General features: G+C 36.8%; 1 protein-coding gene across 1 annotated transcript in view; it reads left to right on the top strand.

Annotated features, from left to right (window-relative positions):
- MEIKIN (meiotic kinetochore factor) overlaps positions 1–20,417 on the top strand; it is an 82,295-nt gene that overhangs the window by 42,984 nt on the left and 18,894 nt on the right. Inside the window, exons 10-13 of the mRNA XM_074314104.1 lie at positions 5,068–5,232; positions 7,283–7,360; positions 10,408–10,527; positions 20,210–20,333. Coding sequence (XP_074170205.1) covers positions 5,068–5,232; positions 7,283–7,360; positions 10,408–10,527; positions 20,210–20,333 — 487 coding nt within the window. The remainder of the gene's footprint in view (positions 1–5,067; positions 5,233–7,282; positions 7,361–10,407; positions 10,528–20,209; positions 20,334–20,417) is intronic.

Raw genomic sequence — 20,417 nt, 5'->3', positions numbered from 1 at the left:
AGACACCAAAGAGGCATGTAACAAAGGCTAAAATAAACAAGTGGGACTACACCAAACTAAGAAGCTTCTGCATAAAGCAAAAGAAATAATCAATAAATTGAAAAGGCAGTCTAAAGAGTGGGAGGAAATATTTGCAAATCACATGTCTTATAAGGGGTCAATATCCAAAATATGAAAAGCTCCTATACAACTCAATAGCAAAAAAGCAAATAATCCAATTAAAAAATGGGCAAAGTACTTGAACAGACATTTTTCAAAAGAAGACATACAACTGGCCAATAGGTACATGAAAAGGTGCTCAATATCACTAATCATCAGGGAAATGCAAATCAAAACCACAATGAGATATTACCTCGTATCTGTTAGGATAGCTATTATCAAAAAGAAAGAGATAACAAATATTGGTGAGGATGTGGAGAAAAAGGGAACCCTTGTGCACTGTTCATGAGAATGTAAACCGGTACAACATTATGGAAAACCATATGGCCATTCCTCAAAAAACTAAAATAGAATTGCCATGTGATCCAGCAATCCCACTCCTGGGTATATATCCAAAGGAAATTAAATCAGTATCTTGAGGCGATACCTGCACTGCCATGTTCATTGCAGCATTATTCACAATAACCAAGATATGGAAATAACCTAAATGTTCTCTGACAGGTGAATGGATAAAGAAAATGTGTCTATATAGATATAGACAATGGAGTATTATTAAGCCACAAAAAATAAGGAAATATCATAATTTGTGACATGTATGGGCATTATGCTAAATGAAGTAAAGCAGAGAAATACAAATACTATATGGTATCACATACCGTGTTTCCCTGAAAATAAGACCTAGCCAGATCATCAGCTCTAATGTGTCTCTTGGAGCAGAAATTAATATTTTACTATAAGACTGAGTATGATATAATATAATATAATATAATATAATATAATATAATATAATACTGGGTCTTATATTAATTTTTGCTCCAGAAGACACATTAGAGCTGATGGTCTGGCTAGGTCTTATTTTCAGGGAAACAGGGTATATATATAGAATCCTAAAAAAAAGCCAATTTCATAGAAGTTGACAATAGAATGATGATTGCCAGGGTCTGGGGAGATGGGGAAAATGGGAGATGTGGGTCAAAGGGTAAAAACTTTTCCGTTATAAGAGTAAATCCTGAGAATCTAATGTACAGCAAGGTGATGATAGTTAATAATATAGTATTGTATACTTGAAAGTTGGTGAGAGTAGATTGTAAGCTTTCTCACCATGTACACACATGAAAAGCTATGTGTGGTGATGGATGTGTTAATTTCTTGATTTTAGTAATTATTCCACAATATATTATAATGTACATCAAGTCATCACTTATACACTTTAAATACATACAATTATATTTGTCAGTTATTCTTTGATAAAGGTGGGGGGAAAAGAAGAAAGTGAGGAAGTAATGATTGTGTATAGAGCTTGACTCTAAAGGGGAATAGAGAAAAAGAGTAGTAACTGGAGGGAGAGGCAGAGTTGGAGGAAGTTTGTTTTGTTTTGTTTTAAAGATGGGCTCTACTAGATCATTTTTGAGGGCTAATAGGAATGATGGAAGAGAGGAAGAAGGGATAGCTGAATGTAACGCTGTACGCAACCGGGGCTCCCTGTTACCTAGAGATCTAGCTGAAGTTGGATGAACTTCACTTCTTTAGCCTAAAGCAATAAAAAGTCTTCTCCATGCTTTCTTGCTTTCTACGTTTTGTTTTCTGTGCTTCTTCACTTCCTCATTTCCCTTTCCTGCTTTTATGCATACTGTCTCAGTTCATGCTCTACCAATTCTCTCTCTCTCTCTCTCTCTCTCTCTCTCTCTCTGTCTCACACACACACACACACACACACACACACACACACTTCTATACACACAAAGCATTTTATAATATAAAGGTGTCATAGCTTGCATTAAATGTCATTTCTTATACTCCTGTGTGTTCTGCCCCTTCTCAAAGGCTCTGCTCCTGGTAGGTGTCTCTTCCTGACTGTAGCTTTACCATCCTTGGAGTGTTGGTGTATAAGAACTTCACTATATTTCTCCAAAGATGATATACAAATGGCCAATAAACACATGAAAAGATGCTCAGTATCATTAGTCATTAAGGAAATGCAAATCAAAGCCACAATGAGGTATTATTTCATATCCACTAGGATGACTATAATAAAAAAGACCGATAACAAACATTGTGATGATGTGGAGAAATTGGAACCTTCAAACATCTTGGTGGGAATGTAAACTGGTGCAACCATTTTGGAAAACAATTTGGCAATTCTTCAGAATTTTAAACATGGAGTTACCATAGGACCCGGCAATTCTACTCTCAGGTTTATACCCAAGAGAAACAAAACATACGTTCTAATGAAAACTTACACATGAATTTTCATAGCAGCATTTATTCATAATAGCCAAAAAGTGGAAACAACTCCAATGTCCATCTACTGATGAATAAATAAAATGTGGTAGAGTCATACAATATTATTTATCAATAAAAACAAATGAAGCACTGATACATGCTGCAACGTGGATGAACCTTGAAAATATTATGCAATGTGAAAAAAGCCAGTCACAAAAGACTGCATATTATACAATTCCATTTATATGTCCAGGATAGGCAAATATATAATGACAGACATGGATTAGTGGTTATTTAGGGCTGCTGGGAATAGAATGGAGATTGACTGCTAATGAGTATGGGATTTCTTTAGCGGGGGCAAGAATGTTCTAAATTTAACTGTGGTGATGATTGAAAAACCCTGTGAATATACTAAAAACCATTGAATTTTGTTCTTTAAATGGGTGTATTTTTATGGCATATGAATTATGTCTCAATAAAGTGTTAAAGAAAAACCCAAAAAGGGGTGGCCGGATGGCTCAGTTGGTTAGAGCACGAGCTCTGAACAACAGGGTTGCCGGTTCGATTCCTACATGGGCCAGTGAGCTGCACCCTCCACAACTGGATTGAAGACAATGAGCTGCTGCTGAGCCTCCGGAGGGGTGGCTGGATGGCTCAGTTGTTAAAGCGTGAGCTCTCAACAACAGGGTTGCCGGTTCAATTCCCATATGGGATGGTGGGCTGCGCCCCTGCAACTAAGATTGAAAACCGTGACTGAACTTGGAGCTGAGCTGTGTCCTCCCCAACTAGATTGAAGGACAACAACTTGGAGCTGATGGGCCCTTGAGAAACACACTATTCCCCAATATTCCCCAATAAAATTTATTTTAAAAATAAAACAAAACCCGAAAACTTCCCTCTACTATTACATTGAAAATGACTGGGGAGGGATTGGACCCAGAATACAAGTGGAAGATCTGGCCTTTAAGAGAGAGGGCTGTTTCCACTGTGGTACATTTACAGATGTAGTGGTAGCAGGCCAGACTTTGTGCTTAGAAAGACCCACACTTCAGTTAATGTCTTGTGGTTGCCATCCTGACATTTTAAGTAGTTTTTTAATGAGAGGCCCCACATTTTTGTTTTGCATTGGGTCCCCAAAATGATGAGTCCTGAGTGTTTGCATCCTGTTTGATGTCTTCTATTGTTGCAGGGAAGTGTAAGGTAAGGCTGTCAGCTGAGAATGGTAGAGGGGAGGAGCTAGATGTTTAAGGAAAATAGGGTGAATACGAAATAGTTACGAGAAGCTAGAGAAGTGTGGAAGAGTTGCCAGTCTGTGGCTACTCTTTTTGAGTGTGTGGTGACTGATATGGCAGGTTGTACAATGTTCCCCAGCACTCACTTGCACTGGTGGTCCACAGGATATTGATGTCAGGGTTCATGTAGCGCTGGGGACTTGTCAGGCATCTGTGACAGGGATGAGAAAGGGATAAGAAAGTGATGATAATGGTGGATGGTGGCAGATAAGGAAGGAATAAGACAGGAGAGGGGTCATGGATGAAGATAAAATGGTAGGATCAGTAAACTGGAGAAAATTTATTTCATGAAGATAATTGAGCAGGAGTTGGAATTATATTAAGAAGCTCTTTAAACTGGTGATTTGGTAGTCTCTGCTGATGGTAAAGGCTAACTCAGTTTGATCATGGAGTGACTGAAATGGCACGAGGGGAAAAGATTATTGGAAATGTAGAGGTCAAGCAGCTGAGAGGCCAGTTGGTTGGATGGGTTATGAATGAATGGGATGATGAAATTGCTGACAACAATGACAGGGGTGAGAGAAAAAGCTGGGTGCAAGGTGTGAAATCGTCAGTGAAAGAAAGAAGTCGGTAGGTGCCAGTGAGTATCTCACTCTTGGCTCCATACCCTTGTTCTTTCCTTTGCTTGGAATGTACTAAGCCTCTTCTACTTCTTCTCCCCTTTCTCTACCATCCTCTTTAACCCCTCACCCCAAACTCAAAAATCCTGTCATTCTTTCAGGACCCAATGCAGACTGCACCTCCTTAGTGATGTTGAATATATTTAAATTTTGAAAACTATTTTAAATGCATCTTGAAAGCATTAGGCAAGTTACATAACTTAGTACAAGCAGGCACTGAATAGTCTCCAGTTTTCAATGCAGGGATTAGCTGGTAAAGCAACACACTTTCTTGTAGTTGCAGCTTCCTGGTGTCTTAGGGAGGACTTTTGGTTTCTTAAATGAAGATTATTGCATAATGAAGACATTAATATAAATATATTTAATGTTTTCTCTAAAATTTAATTTTAAATATTGAGTAATAGCTAGATCTCATTTTCATTTTTCTTTTCATAGGAACGTTTTTGAGAGTTATTGCCTTATATGTGGTAGGGACATTTTTTGAGCTGAGTATATTTCAAACTATTTCGTTTTTCAACAGATTTGTTTCTTTATATATATAGAAAGCCTTACTTTTTTTAGAGAAAGATTTACCTTTAAGTTTAAAACTTTTTTTCAAGTTGGGGGGATGGATGGATGGGTAGATAGGTAGGTAGTTAGAAAGAATAATGTATATGTCCTATTTTAATTGTAACAATTGTAACATACATTACAATAAAAATAGAACATCTGAGAAATGCTAGAAATGTTTTCCAGCCTGTGAAATGTATTTCATGATTATGAATTTGTTTTAGCCTAAAAAAGATCCTGAACCTAGAGATACAAATTTTCAAGCAAAGTTAAGCTCTCATCATCTAAAAATCAAGGTCCCATCACCTCACTGGAGGTCTGTGCTTGAAAGCAATGCAGATAAATCAGTTACCACAGTTGTGCTCCCTCAGCACCTGGGACCTGTGTTGGTAAGCACTGGCCTTTTGCTAATTCTTCAAAAGACTATACAAAGAAATGTACTTATTGGAAAGATTTAAATACACAGTTGTTTTTTTTAACAAATCCAGGGAAAAAATGCAGAGATTCTATATACTTACAGCTATATACAGGCAGGTGTTTTGTAAATGGACTGACAGTGCACACACATTGTGTCACTTGGGACACAGGTATTCAGACTGAATTAAGAATTGGAAGGGGTAACACCTGAGAAGGAAAAGCAGGATTTGGCAGGAATAGCCTCAGTCCTGACAGAAGCTATCCCAGTGGGGAGGTCGGGAGCAAAGATTGTCCATTATCGGAATCTTATGTTGGGCTGCTGTCCTCAGATGTTGTCTGAGGGTCGCCTGAGAAGATGATGGTCTTGGCGCGAAAGTTGAAGCAGGTTCTAAAGATGTTGCAGCTGGGGGCTGTCAGCTAATTGCACCCCTCGCGGTGGAACAGCAGATTCTTTGTTCAAGATCTGAGCACAGCTCCTCCATGGCTGCCAACGTGATAATAATAATCACTATCATTGAGTTTCTCCTACTCTCCAGGCACCATAGGTTCTCTTTACATGTATTATTTGTGAATTTTGCATAGCAGTCCCTAGGGGTAGAATAATCCTCATTGTTCAGATGAAGAAATTAAAAGACTATATAGCTAATGAATTAGAGAACTGACATATTCAGTGTACCAGGTAAATATGCCCATAAAATTTTTTTGTTAAAAATTTTCCTTATATACTATTCCAGATTATGTCTTGAACAAACAACTAGTTTACTGATTTTAAGCCAGAAAGAAAAGAATGAAAGAAAGAAAGGAGGAAAGAAAGAAAAAAGAAACCTAACAAACTTTTCCTATGCTGTTCAAACTCTGAGTTCGGGTTCAGACTTGGCAGAGTATAATAGACACCTGATCAAAGAGGTTTATCAGAGGGACATGGTTGTTTCATGGAATCTGGGAGTTGAAAAGGCAGCTGATTGCTAGGAATAAAGCTGCCTGTCTTCCGTCTCTTTGACTCTATTACTGTTTCTCTCTGCTCTGCCTCTCTGCCTGTTTCTTTGTCATTGCTCTCCCTGCTTTTGCCTTAGTGTCAAGCTCTCTCTCTCTACTCCCTATCTCTGTCTTGATCTCTGTCTATCTGTCCTCTGTTTCTCTGACTGTCCATCTCAGTCTTTGTTCTCACAGTCTCTGTTGGTCTCTGTCTTCTCCATCTCTCTTCTCCCTCACTCTCTCCTCTCAATCGTCCTCTTTTTTTCCTTCCTCTCTGTCTTTTGTCTCTCTATCCTCCTTTTTCCCCTTTCCCCCTTCTCCCTTCTTTTCCCTCCCTCCCTCCCTCCCTCCCTCCCTCCCTCCCTCCCTCCCTCCCTCCCTCCCTCTTTCCCCTCCTTCTTCTTTCCTCTTTCTTGAACTCTTTAGCTCTCTGATCCTGTCTCTTGTGCTTCTGTCTCTCACTCTTGATTTGTCCACCTCCTTTCTTTGTCTGCCACTTTGCATCTTCAAGAAATAGAAAATGAGTCTGCATCCTACTTTGTAATTTCTTTAACTTTAATGCTGCATAAATGAAAGTATCTATATACATTTAAATGTATGTATTTTAAACCAATTATGCTTGCTACATATGTTTTAACAGCTTCAGAAATAACTTAGAATCCCTTTCCATAAAAAGTACAGTATATACTAGGAATTCAACAAATGCTGTTAGTGAAATACCTTTCTTAGCAGTTGACAAAGATAATCAAAGCACCATTTCCTGATTCAAAACTTTAATTAGCTGTTCTTCCTAAATTAATACTGATTTCAACCAAAATATTCTCATATAGTTGTTGTGCCATATAAAGTTCTCTTGGGAGTGGTCTGACCTAGTTGAAGCCAGAAATTCTTTAGTTACCTGTCTAGTGGTTTAAAATTTAATTAGCAGATTAAAAATTTATCATTATGACACATTATGATTTAGTCTACTAATTTTAAATTGTGTTTTATGGTATTAAATTAGTTTCTTTCTGCTATTCAATCCCCTATTTCACAAAACACTGACAGAACACAAATTCCAGTACTCGTGATAAGAAAAGAGGCCTGTTAACAAGTACTCCATCTTCGCAAACAGCTGGTTTAGAGGTAAGTATTAGCATTTGCACTTGTAGTATCTATTTTCTGCCTCCCTTTCCTCCTCGTTATTCTGTTTTTGTAACACATGGGGAATATTGCACATAGAGAATAATGTCTGTATTTTTCTGTTGCATAAACACACTTTCACTGGAAGTACTCTATATACTGCTATGCATAAAAGAAAAAAGATTAGAATATTGCAGTACCAACCAAGATTCTTCTTTTTTTTTTTTTTTCTCACTTTTTTTTATTGTGGCAAAATATATGTAACATAAAATTTACCATATTAACCATTTTTAAGTGTACAGTTCAAGTACATTCACATTGTTATGCAACCATCACCACCATCCATATCCAGAACTGTTTGAAACTCCATACATATTAAATAACTCCCCATTCCTCCCTTCGCCAGTCCCTGGGAACCACCACCCTGCTTTCCGTCTTTATGAATTTGTTGAAAGTACTTTAAATGCAGTCAGACAGTTTTTGTCCTTTTGTGTCAGGCTTATTTCACTGAGCATAATGTCTTCAAGGTTCATGCATGTTGTAGCATGTATCAATTTCCTTCTTTTTTAAAGGCTGAATAATATTCCTTTGTATGTATATACCGGATTTTGTTTATCCATTTGTCTGTCTGTGGACATTTGGGTTGCTTCCATCTTTTAGCTATTGTGAATAATGCAGCTATGAACATGAGTATACAAATATCTCTTCGTGACCCTGCTTTCAATTCTTTTGGATATATACTTCAAAGTGGAATTGCTGGCTCATATGGTCCTTCTCACTGTAACTTTTTGAGGAACTGCCATTCTGTTTCCATGGCAGCTGCACTTTTTTACATTGCCACCAACAACACATAAGGGTTTCAATTTCTCTACATCCTTGCCAACACTTGTTTTCTGTGTTTTTAAAATAATAGCTATCCACATGGGTGTGAGATGGTATCTCATTTTGGTTTTGATTTGTATTTCCCTAATGGCTAGTGATGTTGAGCATCTTTTCATGTGCTTACTGGCCATTTGTGTATCTTCTTTTGAGAATACCTATCCAGGTCCTTCACCCATTTTAAAAATCAGGTTGTTTATTTTGTAGTTTGAGTTGTAGGAGTTCTTTATATATTCTGGATAGTAACCCCTGATCAGATAGATGATTTGCAAATAACTCATTATGTGGGTTACCTTTTCATTCTGTTGGTAGTGTCTTTTGATGTACAAAATTTTCAGTTTTCATATAGTCCCATTTATCTATTTTTTCCTTTGTTACCTATGCTTTTGGTGTCATATCCAATAAATCATTGTGAAATCCAATGTCATGAAGCTTTCCACTCTCTTTTCTTCTAAGAATTTTATAATTTAGCTCTTACCCAATCTGGGTTCTTCTTAGGTTCAACTAAACAACAGGAGCACAGTTTGCAAGCAGGTCAGAGTCAGGTGTTTCTTTTCATTGGGAGCAATGCTCCCAGAAGTCCATGCAGCAGCTTACATAGCAGTCTAGGGACAGCTCAGGTACAAGGAGATGAGCTCTAGTATCTTTTGTAATAACACACATACATAGCTTCCAGGATCCCCACAAGGGACATGCCTAACTAAGAGTCAGGGAAACCCTAAGTATGGTGCCTTTTGTAATATTTACTTATAGAGTATTTAACTGGCTCCCATCACCGCCACTCTGGATTTGGGGATCTGAACAACTATTGTCACCCCATTGGGTATTTGGATTGAAGAAGCAAGTGTCCTTTCTCTTTTGGAGCTAAAGAGAGTTCAGTCTCTCATTTATCCAACAAAGATTTTGTTCAGACTCCCGGTAAGCAATTCAATAAAAAAAGCTGAAATTAAAACAGCAACCTTCCCCCGCCCTCCCCCCCCCCCCCCCGCCCCGTCCCTGCATTATCTCAACCCTTATCTACCTCAAGGATTTTCTAAGAACAGCACAAATAGAGTCATGGCCTGTTACTTAAAGCTAGGAGGCCTGGAATTCCAAGAGAAGACTCAGGCAAGTTCACGCGATGTGAACTGGGGAGCCAGTGGGGCACGAAGGACTCTTGTACCTTGCCTGGGGTCCGGGTCCACAGGGTGTCCTGGGTGGGCTTCTTCAGAATCCTGCTGAACATCGCCAAGTAAATGTTGACATAAGAAATGTCCAAACTTGTAGAGAATTTTTATTGAGTTTATTTGAGCCAAACCGACATATTCCAGGTAGCAAGATCTGAAATGCTCCCCCAATATAAATTCTTTTTGGTGATTAAAGAAGAGGTAAATGTTTTCTTGAGTCTGCTTGGTCTTAATTGCCTTCAGCTCAGAATAATCCACATACCAAAGTGGAACATTTGCGGAGGCTCATTTTGAACCCCTTCACCCCCCATGCCCTGCGCAGTGCCCTTGACATGCTTTCTAGTCTAGCCTAGCTTCAGACCAGGTTCTCTAGTCAGATCTAGCTGGTCAACATGGCAACGCTTCTTGGAGTCCCAACCTAAAGAGTATGGATCATGCATCTGATTTTAAATATTTTGAATTTGATGTAGAGCTATGTGATTTCCGTAACCTGATGGCAATGTGGATATGGTGCTCAAGAAAGAGTTCTATGTTAGAGGCTGAGATTTGTAAATCTCTAGTGTTCAGTTGGTTGGCATGAAGAGGCAAGGACAGAACACTGGGGAAGGCTGATGTTTAAGGGAAGGGTAGGGAAAATTATTTGAGATGTGTGGTTGCTGGGTAGATGAATTTCATTTATTGGCACTTGATAAATATTAATTGGATGAATAAATAGGAAATATACATGATGCTGTAGCTAATAAAAATACCTATTTAAATAACAACTTTAAAGCTAAAGTGAGTATAATCTTCTTTATAGATTGATTTGTCCCCAGTTAAACATGCATCTTTGGGAGAACTATTTTCAAATGTCAGTAATTATATTGAGATAAAACTGTTCATATGTCAAGTCCGTAAGAAAATGCTTCTAATAAGATAATGTATTTCAACTTTCCTTTAATTACATAAAAATAATTGTTTTTGAAACATTTAACTTCTACAAAAGAGTAATATATTCTTTTATAGATTGATCTCTCCTCAGTGCGAAAAGCATCTTGTGAGGAACTGTTTCCAAATGTCAGCAACTATGTTAATTCAGATGAAATTGTTCCTGTGTCAAGTTTGCAAGAACATTCTTCAAATGAGGTAGTATTTTCAATTTTCCTTCAATTCTGAAAATACATAATTACTATTATATTAGACACTTTGTGTATGAGATTCTTTTTAAAATCTGTAACTCAGTTAAGGCTAACATCTACATGTGGAGTCAGCTGTCAGTTACAATTCCTAATTAAGGACACTAGGCTGCCACGGCCAACACATTTTGCATTATGAGGACTTGAAGGTAGTAAACAACTAGAGGAAACAGTATTATCCTACTTTAATCCAAAACTCAGTTTTTGTCTGTATATATAAATTGTGGTCACCAGCCTCACTGTGTTATATGGATGTGCTGTGCTCCATTAATGAAGAAGACAAAGAGCCATGGGAGTGGGGGTGGGAACAGAGAGGGAATGAGCAGAAAAACAGAACAGAAAAAGAGAGGGGGCGAGAGAAAGGGCCAGGGAGAAGGGGAGTGGGGGCAAAGATACAGAGACACAGACAGTAAGACAGGAAAGAGACAAAGAACTAGAAGTAGAATTTAGGAATGTGTAGTATTCAGTGTAGCTCGACCTTTTCAGTGTGGCCATGGGATGAGGCTGGGGACCTGGGTGGTGAGGAGAAAGCTAAAAGTGAGATTATAAAGGTAAACAGGGGCCAAGATGTTCAGATCTTTTGCCCACTTAAAAAAATTGTTTGATTTACTTTATTGTAAAGTTTTGAGAATTCTTTATGTATTCTGGATGCAAATCCTTTACCTGATTCATACTTTGAAAGATTTTCTCCCAGTCTATGCATTATCTTTTCATCCACTCGTCTTCTTAAAAAAATGAAAAAACAAACTTTTTGTGGCATATTTTACATACCATAAAATTCACCCATCTCAAGCATACAAGTAAATGATTTTTAGTAAATTTACAGAATAGGGCAACTATCACCATATGTCAGTTTTAGAACACTTTCATCCCCCCAGTAAGATCACTCATGCCCATTTACAGTTAAGTCCAGTGCTTATACCCAGCCCCAGGCAAATACTAATCTACTTTCAGTCTCTAGAGTTGCCTTTTCTGGGCATGTCGTATAAATGGAATCAGACAATATGTAGTTTCTTGTGAAACACTGTCATTTGAAGAACATAAGTTTTAACTTTGATGAAGTCCAACTTGTCAGTTTTTCCTTTTTTTTCTTTTTTCTTTTTAAACGGGGGTGCCGTTATATCTAAGAAATCTTTGCCTAACCTAAGGTCATAAAGATTTTCTCTTATGTTTTCTTCCAGAAATTTTAGTTGTTTTACTCTTATGCTTATGAGTTAATTTTTGTATATGATGTGAGGTATGGGTTTAAGTTCATTTTTTTTTTTTTTGCATGTAGACATTCAATTATTCTAGCACTACTTGTCAAAAGACTATCCTATCTTCACTGCATTGCCTTTGCACCTTTGTTGAAAAACAATTCTCCATATGTATGTATGGGTTTGTATCTGGATTCTCTATAATCTTCCACTGATCTATTTGTCTATCTTAATGCCAGGATCACACAGTATTGAATAATGTGGCACTATAATAATTCTTGAAATCAGATAGTGTTAGCCCTCTAACTTTGTTCTTCATTTTCAATTGTTTTGGCTAGTCTAGGTCCTATGCATTTCTATATGAATTTTAGAATCAGTTTGTTAATTTCTACCAAAATAAAACCTGACGGGATTTGATTAGAATTGCTGTGAATGTATAAGATTAATCTGGGGTTAACTAACATAACAGTCAGTCTTCCAACCCAAGAACAAGGTATCTATTCATTTATTTAGGTCTTCAATTTTTCTCAGAAATATTTTGTAGTTTTCACTGTATAAGTCATTATTCCCACAAGATGTCAATATTTCATATTTTTGATGCTACTGTAAATGGTATTTAAAAAATTTTTTTTTATTGGGGAATATTGGGGAACAGTGTGTTTTTTCAGGACCTATCAGTCTAGTTGTGGAGGGCACAGCTCAGCTCCAAGTCCAGTCACCGTTTTCAATCTTTAGTTGCAGGGGGCGCAGCCCACCATCCCATGCGGGAATTGAACCAGCAGCCTTGTTAAGAGCTCGCGCTCTAACCAACTGAGCCATCCGGCTGCCCTTGTAAATGGTATTCTTAATTTCAATTTCTGACTATTCATTGCTAGCTTATAAAAATACAAATTTTTTTTTGTATATTGATGATTATATTAGTCTTCTTGGGCTGCCATAACAAAATACCATAGACCGGGTAGTTTAAACAATAGAAATTTACTTTCTCACAGTTCTGGAGCCTGGGAAGTCCAAGACCAACGGGCTGGTCTATTCAGTTCCTGGTAAGGCTCTCTTCCTGATTCGTAGATGGCCACCTTCTTACTATGACTTCACATCACTTTTTCTCGATTTGCATAAAGAAGGAGATAGCTCTTGCTTTTTTGTCTTCTGATTGGAGCCTCACCCTTAAGAACTCATTTAACCTTTATCATTCTCTCACCGCAACTATCTTCAGATAACAGTTTCATGTGGGGGTTGGGTTAGGGCTTTCAACATATGAATTTTGTGGGAATAAAAACATTCAGTTCATAACAAATATACTGCAAAATTGCTAAACTTATTAGTTCTAGTAGGGTTCCCCCCCCCAAGGTTCCATCAGACCATATGTATTTATATAACGTGTGAATAAAAATAATTTTACTTCTTCCTTTCCAATCTGGATGACTTTTTTCTCCCCTTGCCTAATTGCACTGGCTAGGTCCTCTTGTACAGTGTTGAGTGAGAGCAGTAGAAAGAGCAGGCATCTTTGCCCTGTTTCTGTACTCAGAAGGAAAATATTCAGTGGTTCACTATTAAGTATGATATTAGCTGTAGGTTTTTCTTAGGTTGAGGATGTCCCCTTCTATTCCTAATGTGCTTGAGAGCTCTTTTTCAGACGAGATCGGGCGTGTTCAGATGAGAGCTTTTTAAAAAAAATCAGAAATGAATGTTGCATATTTGCCAAATGTATTTTTGGGTGTCTATTGAGATGATTAAAGGGGTTTTCTTCGTTTTCAATTTGTTAATATGGGGAATTGATAATGATGATGAATTGATGAGGATAGTGAATTGAATATAATATGTTGATTGATGTTCTAATGTTAAACCAACTCTGCATCCTGGAATATACCCTACTTGGTTGTGGTGTATTTTTCTTTTTATATATTATTGTATTTGATTTACTAAAATTCTTTTTAGAATTTTTGCATTGATGTTCATGAAGATCTGTAGTTTTATTTTCTTTTGATGGCTATGTCTGAGTTTGGAGTCAGTAATGCTAGCCTTACAGGACACGTAGCCTTTTAGGATGTAGCCTTATAGACAAGTAGCCTTATAGGATGTATTCCTTCCTCTTGAATTTTCTGGAAAAGAGCTAGTATTATTTCTGCCTTATATGTTTAGTAGAATTCATTAATAAATCCATCTAGGCCTGGAGTTTTCTGTATTGGAAGGAAATAAGCTACAATGAAAAGCTCTTTAGGGCTATTCAATTTATCTCTTCTTGAGTGAACTTTGGTAGTTTGTGTATTTCAAGGAATTTCTCCATTTTTCTATAAGTTGTCAAATTTATTATCAAATGTTATTTATAATATTCTCTTATTATCCTTTTAATGTGTTGGCATCTGTAGTGATATAACCTTTCTCATCCCTGATATTAGTAATTTGTGTATTCTTTTTTCCCCCCTGATTAATCTGGCAAGAAGTTTGGTTTTGTTGATTTTTCTCTATTATTATTCTATTTCACTGATTTCTGCTCTGATATTATTTCCTTTCATCTACTGACTTTGGATTTAATTTGCTCATTTTATTCTTTCTTAAGGTAGAAACTGAGGTGGTTGATAATGAAACCATTCTTTTTTTTTTTTTTTTAAAGAGTTTATTGGGGAAGGGGAACAGGACTTTATTGGGGAATGTGTGTACTTCCAGGACTTTCCAAGTCATGTTGTTGTCCTTTAAATCTTGGTTGTGGAGGGCGCAGCTCAGCTCCAGGTCCAGTTGTTAGTTGCAGGGGGCGCAGTCCACCATCCCTTGTGGGAGTCGAGGAATCGAACCGGCAACCTTGTTGTTGAGAGCCCACTGCCCATGTGGGAATCAAATTGGCAGCCTTCCGCATTAGAAGCACAGAGCTCCAACTGCCTGAGCCACTGGGCTGGCCTTTTTATTTTCTAATATAGGTGTTTAATGCTACAAATTTCCCTTGACTACTGCTTTAGCAGCATCACACAAATTTTGACCTGCTGTGTTTTCATTTTCATGCAGTTCAAATACTTTCCACTTCCCCTATTTATTTGTTCTTTGATCCATGGGCTGTTTAAAAGTGTGCTATTTCCTGTTCAAAAATCTGGAAAATTTCTAGGGATCTTTCTATTACTGATTTCTAATTTAATTCCATTGTGGTCTGAGACCATACTTTGTATGCCTTCAATCCTTTAACATTTATTGAGACATGTTTCATAACCCATATGGTTTATTTTGGTAAATGTTCTATGTACATTTGGGAATAATGTGTATTCTGCTTTTGTTGGGTAGAATGGTCTATAAATGTCAATTAGGTCAGGTTGATTGATAGTGATGTTCAAGTCGACTATATCCTTGCTGGCTTTTTGCTTACTTGATCTATCAATTATTAAGAGGTATTGAAATCTATTGCTACAATGGCAGATTTGTATATTTCTCTTTTATGTCTAGGCCATTGACATTCAGAGCTTCTTGAGAAAGGGTACATGATATAGAAAAATTGTTTGAGACCTTTCATGACTGAAATTGTTTCTATTTCATTCTCATATATGACTGATTGTTTAAGCTAGGTAGAGAATTCTAGGTTGGAAATTATTTTCTTTAGAAGTTTTCCAGCATAACTTTATTATAGTTCTAGCTTCCTGTGTTAATTGAGAAGCATGCTGATTCCTAGTCTTTTATTAATAACCAACTTTTTCTTCTTTGTGGAAGCTAGAAGGATCTTCTCTTTTATTTTCAGTGTTCTGAAATTGCATCATGATGTGCCTTGGTATGGGTCTTTTTCCATGTATCGTGCTAGAACATAGTGGATTCTTTTATTCAGGAAGCATGAACTTTAGTTTGGGGAAATTTTGAAAATTTCATTGATAAGCTGTACTTCTTTGTTTTATTTTTTCTCCTTTTTCTGGAATATCTATTGTTTGGATAGTGGACTTCCTGTACTGGCCCTCTCATCGTCTTATGTGGGGTGTTTTTGTGTGTGTGTTTTTTTTTTGTGTGTGTGTGTGTGTTTTTAAATCTTCTTTATCCATTTGTTTTACTCTCTGGGAGATTCCTTCAATTTTATCTTCCAAATCTTATATTGAAGATTTTACATTTATGCTATGATATTTTTAATGCACAAGAGCTCTGTTTTGTTCTCTGTATGCCCCTTTATTATAGCATACTTGTTTCATGGTTGTCATATTTTCTAATGTTAATTAGTTAATCTCCATTTTTCTTTCACTACTATTGTCTGTTACCTCCAAGTGGCATTATTCCTTTTCTTGCTCTAGCTCTTGCTCTCACTCTCTTTCTCTATTTGTTGTATTACTTACCTATCTACTCATATTTAAGATTGTAGTTCTAAAAAGCTGACTGGACACGGTAGCTCCTGGGTGGGGCTTGTCAATTGTGAAATTTATTGTAGGGTGATATGGCTGAGACTTTTGCTTACACTGGCAACGTTAGATCTTTCCTTTTGGACTGCTGAGAGCACAATCTTTCAGTCTCTTGCCTTGAGAATATAGGCCTCATTGGACTGGGAGTCTCAGCATCACTTATGTTTTAGCAGAACACCTCTATTTCCAGCTGCTGGAAATCCCTCAGGAAAGAAACCATCTGTTATACCATTTTCATAGAAAAATCCTCTAGTCTTTTGCTTGAATTGGGTAAAAGCAGTTACAAGAAGTGGGAGAGTAGATCTGGGAATCTGACTGTTTTCTCTTTATATAAATATAGCATTCATATAAAAGAGAGTATGCATAGTTTAAAGAAAAAAAATAGATGAACACTGTCATGTCTAACATGCAAACAGTGAAATAGAGCATTACAAATACCATTCCCCCCAAACCCATGTCTCACCATGATTCCTTTCACACTCTCCTGTAACTATTACCCTGTGGTTTGTGTCATTCATTCCTCTACTTTTATTTTTATTTTTTAGAACTAACATCTTTACTAAATTTTTCATTGCATGAATGTGGTATATTTCCTCATGGGTTAAAGTGTTCTTTAATATTTCTCAGTAGAGCTTATTTTAACCAGAATTATCTTGCATTTCTTGTTAGACATATTCCTAAGTTTACATCATTTAATGCTATTGTAAATTGTCTTTTATAAATTACGTTTTCTAACTTATTGTTGATGGAGTATAGAAATGCAATTCATTTGTATATATCTGTGTATAGCCAGAACCCTGCTATTAATGCTAATATATGTCTGTAGATTCTTTTGGATTTTTTGTGTAGACAATCATATCATCTATGAATAAGAGCAATGTTGTTTCTTCCATGTGAATTGTACCTTATTATCCTGGATAAGACCTCCAATACAATCTATTTCTTATTTGGGATCTTAAGGGAAATTGTTTTCAAAGTTTCGCTGTTAAGATTAAAGGTTGTACAATTTATTTTATAGATAACTTATACTAAGCAGGGTAAAATGTAACAAACAACTGAAAAAATGTTAGCAGCTAACATAATAAAGGTTCATTACTTGCTCATGCTATACCCCCATTATGTTGAGTAAGACTCATTTCTTGCTCATACTATACCTCCATTGCTTATTTTAGTTGACAAAGCAGGTATCTTGAATATTGGTAGAAACTATGCCAATGGGAAAAGTAAAGCTCTGGCGGGTCTTCTTATATTGGCAATGAAATGTTCTGTCCTGGAAGTGACATTCGTTACCTCTGCTCAAAACTCATTGGCCAGAAATAGTCATGTGGCCTTACTGAACCGGGAGTCAAAAAGTGCATCTTATCCAAGAAAAACCAAAAATCTTTGAGAAACAATACTCAGGACCACCAATATTTTTCACAAGGTTGAGGACTCTCCCTATTTCTAGTTCACTCTGATGTGATATGATTTTTATTAAATTTTTCTGCTTTTAGGGTATATACTTCTTTTTTTTTTTACTATGTAATTATTTTTAATGTCAAGTTTATAATATGAGGGCCACAGCTTTCTCCCAGACTCAAGTCTATAAATTCTCAGTTGGTTTGTGAGAAGAGTAGGGATACTTCTTCTTGTCTAATTTGGTGTCTGGGAAGACTTCATTCATGTCCTCAATGGTCATCTAATCGAATGGAATTATGTTCCTCATCTCCAGCTCTTTCTCGTACTGCTCAATCCTGGTCTTCGACATAAACAGAAACGCAACATACTTCTATGTTAACAGCCATTTTTCTCTGTTCTTTGCTATTATCATTCTAGTGTCTTCTGATTTCCATGTTGTTGTTGCAACTCTTCTGTTAGCCTAGTTGTCACTTCATTGTAAATTGTATGTAAGCTCACTGAGCTTCCCTGTTTGGCAACACTTTGCATGTGGGAGAATTAAATGCTGTCCATGTGACTCAACTAGGATAGGACAACTGGAAGCTTGTCCTCTTGGGTTCAGCTCTATAGACCTTTTCTCCTGGACTCCACTCTATTTGCCTTTTTCTACACTTTGCAGGTGGGAGAATTAAATGCTGTCCATGTGACTCAACTAGGATAGGACAACTGGAAGCTTGTCCTCTTGGGTTCAGCTCTATAGACCTTTTCTCCTGGACTCCACTCTATTTGCCTTTTTCCTTTGTTGATTTTAATTTGTATCATTTTTGCTATAATAAACCATAACTATGAGTGTAACAGCTTTTCTGAATCCTATAAGTCTTTCTAGCAAATCATTGAGTCTGAGGGTGGTCTTGAGGACTGACACATCTTTTCATTCTGGCTTCTTTTAAGATCTCCTTATCTAGGGTATGCTATAATTTCACTGGAATGTGTACATAAATAGATTAGTATTTTTTTTCTATTCTTTTTTTTTATTGTACTTTTGCTTGGGCTATTAGACTTCCTGAATCTGTAGACTTGTGTCTCTCATCAACTTGGGAAATTTCTCAGCTATTACCTGTTTTATTCTCTCTGGAATGGTAATTAGTATATGTTAAGCTTCTTTCTGTCCTCCATATTTAATATTTTTCACTTATTTGTTGTAGTCTGGTTAATTTCTACAGTAATTCTCTCTTCAGCTGTGTCTACTGTGCTACTTAAGCCTTCCATCAAATTTTTATCTCAATAGCTTTATTTTTCATTTCAAGAAGTTCTAGTTGTTTCATTTTCAAGTCTGCTTTTCATTCCTGATAGTCTCCGTTTGCTTACTCATCCATGAGATTTGAGTTGTTAATCCTTTAGTTATTTCATACATTGTTATTCTAGCCTGATGTGGCAGTTCTAATATCTTCTGATTTGGGGGCTTAAATCCACTGTTTGATATTCTTGTACAGTCTTACACATGGTAGCTTGATTTCTCATGAGTTCAGTGCTTCCTTTATTGTTGTTATAATAAAATTATAGAGGATGTAAAATGTACTTTGTCCATCATTTCTGCTTGGTACTATTCTGAGCTGAATCTTGAAGAACAAGTCTGACACTGACCCTGACCCAAATCATTTTTCTTGCTCTTATTTGATAAGATTCCTATAGGCTTACATTGAGGATCACATCATCCTAAGAGTATTTATATCTGTTTCTATGACAACAGCTACAGCTAGGGTTAAATATCAATCTGGCACCACTTTAGCCCCCTTTAAGATTCTGGCTTAGTGCCAGAATCACAGGGTCAGCATCTCAGGGTCAGCATTTCCTTCTTCCTGCTGGCCCATTTACAGTGTCCTTCTGAGTGAGTCACTGTGTCCAGGGCCATGGAATACATGGATTGGTTAGACTGGGTCTTGTGGCCGTCTTGGTGCTCAGAAGTATTATCAGCTCCACCTGATCTATAAGGAAGGGATGGCATGCAGGCTGGGAGAATGAGTAGGTTCTCCCAAGAAAATTCTGGCTCTGTTCAGTATCAGAAGGATGGAAAATGAATGCTGGACAGGAAAATAGCAAATATCCACCACAGAGGATGATATGGAATTTTACAGTAGAAGCAGTTTCTATATGGGCTTTATTTAAAATGGAGGAGCCCTTGATAAATACATATCTCTACTTCTGTGTTCCAAGAAACAAGATATATAACTTCTGAAAGATATGATATTTCTTCATTCTGGAGACTGTCTGCTTGATGGGAAATTGTCGAAATTATATGAGTTAGGAAATATAGTGTTTGATTCGGAATTAAATTCAAATTTGTGTTTTAGTTCAGTATATCAGGTAAACTTCCTCTCCCACTTTCGAGTGGTTGGATCTCAACTCTATCCTTACTTTCTCTCTGTCTTTGAATAAGCTATCTAACTTCTCTGAACCTAAGTTTCCTCATTTTACAAATGGGGATAATATAATCTGCCTTGCCTGGTTCTTGTGAGTATTAAATAAGCAAATGTTTTAAAACCAATTAGTGTCTGGAGTGGAGTAAGCATTTCATAAATGCTTTCTATTGTTAATAATTTATAAAATATAGATGTTAAGACTGTTTGCCTTTGAAATAAAACAACATACAAATATAGTGCCTGGAAGAATTATGCAATATCTGCTTTTTCTTCTCTTTCAGTTTCCTTCAAATACATCAGAAATATGTTGTATTATTAGAGCATCACCAGGAACTAGACAAGTAAAAAGTAAAGGTGTTATTTTAAAGAAGAAGAAATATTCTCTTCCTAAAGATATTCCTCAAGGTACTGTAGTATGAATGCAGAGCCGACTTCTTGAAAGATATGAAACATGTCTTCATTGTAAGTTCCTTTTGTACACAGGAAGTT

Source organism: Rhinolophus sinicus, linkage group LG10 (genome assembly GCF_036562045.2).
Source record: "Rhinolophus sinicus isolate RSC01 linkage group LG10, ASM3656204v1, whole genome shotgun sequence".
In the NCBI taxonomy this organism is placed as follows: Eukaryota; Metazoa; Chordata; class Mammalia; order Chiroptera; family Rhinolophidae; genus Rhinolophus; species Rhinolophus sinicus.
The sequence above is the reverse complement of the archived record's forward strand: the minus strand, read 5'-3'. Positions and strand labels throughout refer to the sequence as shown.